At 59.5% G+C, this 7145-nt stretch overlaps 1 protein-coding gene across 1 annotated transcript; it reads right to left on the bottom strand.

Moving 5' to 3' along the window:
• Positions 1-455: 455 nt before the first annotated feature.
• Positions 456-1286, bottom strand: MIF (macrophage migration inhibitory factor). Its single transcript, XM_065904223.1, has 3 exons — positions 1072-1286; positions 723-895; positions 456-640 (listed from the first exon to the last, which is right to left on the bottom strand). Exons 1-3 carry the CDS (start codon positions 1177-1179, stop codon positions 574-576), a joined length of 348 nt encoding a protein of 115 aa, XP_065760295.1. The 5' UTR covers positions 1180-1286; the 3' UTR covers positions 456-573.
• Between the last annotated feature and the right edge of the window lie 5859 nt (positions 1287-7145).

Here is a 7145-nt window from a genome sequence, read left to right on the forward strand (position 1 = left end):
CCTCCCCCCCCCCCCCCCCCCCCGCCACACCGGAAAATGGTTCCCAAGTTCCAGAACTGGGGGATTTCCCAAATCACGACACTGAGGCGGGCAGCGGCACCGGGGCAGTGACCCCGAACGAGTCCAGGTTTCCCTCTCCTCCCCCTTCCCGCCCCTCCTCGGCTCTACTGGGATTCTGATCCCCTCCCCCAGTTCCAGGCCAGCCATGACCCACGTGGTGGCGGAGTCCCTGCGGGAGGTCGGGGTGGGGAGAGGGGGCGGAGGGTTCCGGATCTGAGTTGGATTCCTGGGCCTGCGTGCAGGCAGGATGCCAACCAAGTGTGGGCCCTCTACTGGGGGCTGAGGCGTGGAAAGGCTAGGCTGCAGACTCCGGGGATACCCGTCTCGGCCTCGGTTCCCCATTCACGGGCCCCGCCCTGCACCGATTCCTCCGCAAGCCAAGAAGAGGCGAGGCAGCCCGCGTCTCCAGTTTATTTCTCCTTCCAGGGAGGTGGGGTCGGGGGAGGGGGGCGCGGCGGGCGGGAAACCGGTGCGCGCCAGGGCCGCGGGCCGGGGGAACCCGTGGCGTGGCCCTCAGGCGAAGGTGGAGCCGTTCCAGCCCACGTTGGCCGCGTTCATGTCGCAGAAGTTGATGTAGATCCTGCGAGGGAGGAAGCGGGGCTGAGCCGGCCGTGCGGGGACCACCGAGGCCACGCGCCGCCCGCCCCCCGGCGCCTACGCACCTGTCCGGGCTAATGCGCAGGCGCTCGGTCAGCAGGCCGCACAGCAGCTTGCTGTAGGAGCGGTTCTGCGCGCCGCCGATCTTGCCGATGCTGTGCAGGCTGCAGAGCGCGCAGGGCTCGCTGGAGCCTCCGAAGGTCATGAGCTGGTCTGGGGCCACGTGCACCGCGATGTACTGCGGGCGAGGGGCGGCGGTCAGCCGGCTCGCGCGCCCCCGCCGCTCCCGGCCCGGAGCCCCATCCCGGAGCCGCCCGCCTTCCCGGCCCGGAGCCCCATCCCGGAACCGCGCTCCCAGCCCGGCCCGGAGCCCCATCCCGGAACCGCGCTCCCAGCCCGGCCCTCCCTGCAGACCTGCGCCGGCTTGCCCGTGGCCTGCGCCAGCTGCTGCGTGAGCTCGGAGAGGAGCCCGTCCGGCACGGAGGAGCGGGGCACGTTGGTGTTCACCACGAACATCGGCATGATGGCGAGGGACGGCGGGCACCGGCACGCAAGACCCGACCGACGCGCGCGCTAAGGCATCCGGGGAACCTGAGCTACGTGCCCGCCGCCCGGCGCCCCGCCCCGCCCGACGTGGGCCCGCCCCGTGACGTCACCGCCGGCCCCGCCCCGGCGCGCTCCCGGCCGGTGACGTCACCGCCTCTGGCCCGGCGCCGTTCTCCGCCGGGCGGCCGGAAGTCGGCAGGTCCCTGAGTTGTCTGTCCTGTCATTTAGGCGCAGTGATGCCTCTGTGCTGGGAACAGCGGTGTGCGGGACAGGGGACCGCTGGCCCTCCGGGAGGTCGCAGGCGGAGTCCCAGTGTACTCTGCGGAGACCTTGTGTGTCCGCAGGCTCCAGGGCCACCGTCTTGCGCGCACGGCTGTGTGTGCGCGTGCGCGAGTGATGGGGAGCGGCGGTCTTTGCTGCATGCGGGCAGCGCTTGCCGCAGCGCGTCGCCATCCGGGGGCCCTCCCGCACCTAGCCCTTGGGGTGGGCGAGATTACCCGGATGTGCCCAGGGGCGGGGCCGGGAGCACACGGAGCCCAGAGGCAGTCCGCAAAGCTTCAGTCCGGCGGGCCACCTCTCTGCAGCGCTGAAAGTGTCAGCTCCTCAGGAAAGCCCACCCCATCAGGTCCGCTGGGGGTGCCGGCCCTCAGAGCCCTGGGGGGGAAGTCTCTCTCTGCCTCTGTTGGTCGGCTCAGGGCGCACCTCGGAGGTGCCAGGTATATGAGAGATGTGGACTAAATACTGGCTGAATGAATGAATGAATGAACTTAGCTCTGACAGGGCAGGAAGAGGGCAGGGCCAGGGCTGAGCCGGTAGGCCCTGCCGTCCCTGAGCAGAAGGGCCGCCCAACTCCCACTCTGAGGAGACTCTGGTCACGGGGCTGCGCTGGGAGCGGAGCTCTGTCGGGCACTCGAGGCGGCATGCTGGTTGGGCCAAGTCTCAGATCTCTCCAGAGAGGTCCTGCCCTTGGTCTCTGGCAGGTGTGGTCTGGTTAAGGGGGGCCCTGCACATGCAGGCCTGGTCATCGGCCCGCATGCCTGTGGGCCGTACTCAGGCAGGAGGTCCCGTGGCCCAGCTGGGCAGATGCTCTGTAAAACATGGGCCCCAGGCCCCTCCGTCCCTGCTCTCACCCCAGCAGGCTTCCTGTGCCCAGGGCTCTGTTTACCACGGATGCCCTCCACGCCCGTCTCCAGCTCGGGTGCTCCCCTGAGCCCCAGAAGGCAAGCCCGCGCAGCCTGTTCCCTATGTTGAAATCCAGGTGCTTGCCTTTCGCCTGCCCCTGATCGCCTGCCAGTGAAATGGACCTTCCTCCACTGTGCTGGGGTCCTCACCCCTCCCGCCCATCCCGGCTAGTCTCAGTGAGCTGCCTGGGGCGGCGGATCCATACAGTCATGTGACTTGCCCAGTGGTGCATGAAGAGAAGTGACCCAAGTGACTCCAAGCAGAAGATTCAGGAGCCAGCGCCTGCTTGACGGTTCTCTGATAGTGGAAGTGAGTGACACGGTGAAGCCCCCACCCCCGGCAGACACACTTGCGTCGATGATGAGTAGGTGAGCCCCTGTGGTCCTCAGGCTGTTACTGTGGCACCGGGAGCCTTCCCTGGTCAGCACTGCCTCGGTTCACCCCGACCTTCCTAGGAGTGTCAGTACTTTCTCTGTAGTAGGGCATCGGAGGAGGTGGCAGGCTCCCATCCCACTTCTTCCTAGTGTGTGCACCTGGCTCACCTCTCTGAGCCTGTTTTCCCATGGGTAATTCGGGCATGATGGTAGAGCCCCCTATTCAGAGGGCCGTGGTAGGGATCGAGTAGCCTAACGTCTGGCGATGGTCCCTTCTGATCCTCGGGGCAGTGCTCTCACGGTGCCCTGGGTGGCCTGGTCCCCACCCGGCGCCTTGCACCGCCCTCCTTGGTTCTCTGAATCTTGTGTGCTGCCCTCCAGTGCCGTGCTCCTGGCCCCTGGTTTGGGCCTCGCTCTTGGAACACTGCTGCCTCGGGCTCCGTTCCTCAGAAAAGCCCTCTCCTTGAAGGCTGTCACCCTGTTTCTATCTGTGAGTTACTGCACTGTTTTCTTCTTCCGCGTCATGGGTTTGGCCAACTTCTGGGCCACATGACTTCTGGCACATGACTCAGTAGCAGGCAGAGGGCCTCCAAAGAAGACCTTGCCCTAATCTCTGTAACCTGTGAATATGTTACATTGTGTGGCAAAAGGGACTTCTCAGATGTAATTAGGGTTACAGACTTTACAGTAGGGAGATGATCGTGGATTATCTGGGGCTGACATAATCACATGAGCCCTTAAAAGCAGAGAATTTTCTCCAGCTCAAGTCACAGATGAGATGGAAGGGGCAGTCAGAAAGCCTCAAAGCAGAAGGACTCAGAAATGATGTTACTGGCTTTGAAGATGAAGGGGCCTCAGTCATCCGGAGCTGAATTCCGCCAACAGTGAATTCTGCCAGCATCCTGAATGACCTCAGAAGTGGGCTCCTCCCTAGTTGATCCTGAGATGCCTTGACTTGCCTGAAGCAGAACGCCAGTCACTTTGTATTCAACAGATGACTTGCAGAAACTGTGAGATAATAAATGGTGTTGTTTCAAGCTGCTCAATTTGTGGTAATTTGTTCTAGAAGGAATAGAACAGCATCACCCCTGTGTCCCCAGGGGCTCTGTAATTAGCCACCGAACAATAACTGGGCCTGTGCACTGGGAGGCCTTGAACCCCCCACCGTCCTCTCCCTCCTCACCAACAGCATCCCGGTTCTGTTTGCTTAGAACCTTCACCACCAGAGCCACTGGCAACTGGGCGCGGTCCCTCCCCCCCCGCCCCGCCCCCCAGCAGCCGAGTCCACATGATGTGCAGACTCCTCAGGGAGCAGCTGCCTGCAGATGGCGCTGCCTCCCTGCGCCCCTCCTCCTGCCCGCTGGGCAGTCAGAGGGGACTACCAGGGGCCATGCCCCACAGGTGAGGGCTGCAGGCAGAGACCAGGAGGGAAGGAAACCTCAGGATGTGGGAAACAGCCGCGGGGAACCCAGCATGCCCAGAGGGCTGGCAGCTGGGCCCAGGTCTGAACATCTCCGAGGGCTGGACCCGAGTCACCCAGGCTGGGAGGGGTGCCAGGGAGGGCTACTGCTGTCCTCTTGGCCATTAGTCCCCGTCCATGGACGGTCCACTGCCCAGCAGCTCCCAGGGCTCCTTTGCCAGCCTCGTTCCCTGCTGTCCCTCCCCCAGCACTCACGGTTCATCTCTCGTAGAAGGATCCAGCTGGCACAGAGCCCTCGGCAGGCCCCCGTGCTCTTGTTTGCTGAGTGTGGTGAAAGGTGCGGCAAAGACAAGCCAAGTCAACCCCCTCCCCTCTAGTCATAGCAGGAGGAGCCGTGGGGGCCACCATCCCAGCTGAAGGGACAGGATTTTAAGAGGGGTGTCCACCAGGAGACCACCGCACTGCCGAAGCAGGGCCGAGGCTTAGCGGGGCCCTAGCAGGCCTGGCCAGGTCTCCCCACAGGACGGGCCACGGTTCAGAGGGGGTGATCTGGGCTGAACCTTGTGAACGAACTCTGAGTCTCAGCCAGAAAACTTCAAAATCGGGGAACTCCTCTCCCGCAGACGTGGGTGAAGATGTGAGACATTAAAGAACATGCACAAAGCACCTGCATGCAGTAGGTGCTCAGTAAATGCTACCTGATCTTACTGAATTGTCACCAAGTGTCCTGGAGCAGCAAATGGAGAAACGGGCCTGACCCTGATGGTGGCCTTGGACTTTCCCTCCCTGGAGGCCTGGTCCCTTCCCCACCCCTGCCCCGCCCCCATCCCATCAAAGCCAAAGCCAGGCGTGTCTCATCCACCTCCCCCGGCACAGCCTCTCCTACCTGCGGGGTCCCATCTCTGTCTCCTTGCCCAGCTGGGGGCGTTCCCTAGGCAACAAGGACTCCCAACGCAACCCCCCCCCCCCACACACACACACACTCCCACAGCCAATTTAGCTAGGTGGATGGCAAGCGGGACATGGCCCAAGGGCCGGGCGCATTTCTGCAGCCCATGCTGGGGAGCAGCGCACGGGAGTGCGACCAGTGCAGTCCCGGACCGAGACACGGCCGGACGTCTGCCCTGCCCCTAGCCTGTACACCCTGGGATTGCGAGGCCTGTAATGTCCCCTGGAGCCCAAGGAGGATCCGGAGAGGCCAGTCAGCAGAGGCAAAGCTGGGGCAGATGGAGGGCAGAGAGAAGCTGGGAGACCCCACGGAGGGCTTCCGGAGTGCTGACTCCTGCCTTCCAGAAAGCACTGCAGTGACTGGACCCAGAGGCCCTCATTCCCATCCTACAACACGCCTGCCTCCAAGGGAACCCCAGCTGGGCCTGTCCACTGGTGACCTCTCCACGAGACCTCCCCTGAACCTGACTCAGAGAGTTCTCACTCCCTGAAGGGCCCACTGCCTGCCACTCCTGCTAACCTGGTGGGCACTGCTTCCTGTGAAAGCCAACAAAGTCTTTATGACACAACAGTGGCCGGCTGGCTTTTCCACCTAGGTGCCAAGTTAATCCAACAGGGGAAAATGGTCTTTTCAGTGAATGATGCCGGTACCACTGCACATCCATTACCAGTAAATGAATAATAGAGTTCCCTAGTGGCCCAGTGGTTGGGACTTGGCCCTTTTCACTGCCAAAGGCCCAGGGTTCAACCCCTGGTTGGGGAACTGAGGTCCTGCAAGCTGTGGGGCGCAGCTAAAAAAACTGGTGGACTCTAGCAGAAAATCTAGATGACTATGGATTTGGTGATGATTTTTAGATACAACACGACTCATGAAAGAATTAATAAGCTCAACTTTTTAAAAATTAAAAAAAAAAAAAGTCTGCTCTGTGAAAGGCACTGTCAAGAAAATGAAAGGGCAAGCCACATACTGGGAGAAAATATTTGCAAAAGATGCATCTGATCAAAGGCTATTGTCCAAAATATACGAAGAAGTCTTAAAACTCAACAATAAGAAAGCAAACAACTTGATTTTTAAAAATTGACCAACAGGGGCTTCCCTGGTGGCTCATTGGTTTAAAAAAAAAAAAAAAAGAAAATCTGTCTGTCAATGCAGGAGACATGGGTTCAATCCCTGGTCCAGGAAGATCTCACATGCTGCTGAGCAACTAAGCCCGTGTGCCACAAGTACTGAGCCCATGCTCCAGGGTTGGGGGGCCACAGCTACTGAGCCGACACACTCCAAGTACTGCAGGCTGCTCGCCCCGAGCCCGAGCTCCGCAGCAGGGGCAGCCCCTGTGAGGAGGAGCCCGTGCGCGGCAACTCGAGGCAAAACCCAAGCAGCAGGAAAGACCCGGCACGGCCAAAATAAACAATTCTTTTAAAAAAGAAAATTCTTTTTTTAAAAACGGGTCACTCTAAAGGGATACTCACAAAAAAATAAAAATAAAAAATAAAGGGATACTCACCAAAGAAGATATATACAGATGGAAAATTAGCATATGAAAAGATGCTCCAGGTTTGAACTCAGGGAAGTGCAAACTACAACAACAAAATACTGCCTCCGGGTACCCATTATTCACAGAATGGCCAAAATCCGGAACACTGACAACACCTGATGTTGGTGAGGGTATGGAGCAACAGGAACGCTCACTCGTTGCTGGTGGGAATTAGAATGGTACAGCCACTTTCTAGAAGAGAGTTTAGCGGGTTCTGTGATCCAGCAATCATGCTTCTTGGTATTTAACCAAACGAGGTGAGAATGTATGTCCATAAAAAAACCTGCACATGGACGCAGTTACTTTGCTCATAGTTTCCAAAAGCAACCAAAAATAAAACTGTGGGACTTCCGGAGAATGGAATTTTACTCCGTGCAAAAAGAAATGAACTTTTAAAAGCTATAAAAAGACAGGCAAGAAACTTAAATGCACATTACTAAGTGAAAGAACCCAATCTGAAAAGGCTGTATGCTGCATGATTCC

Source organism: Muntiacus reevesi, chromosome 13 (genome assembly GCF_963930625.1).
Source record: "Muntiacus reevesi chromosome 13, mMunRee1.1, whole genome shotgun sequence".
Lineage (NCBI taxonomy): Eukaryota > Metazoa > Chordata > Mammalia > Artiodactyla > Cervidae > Muntiacus > Muntiacus reevesi.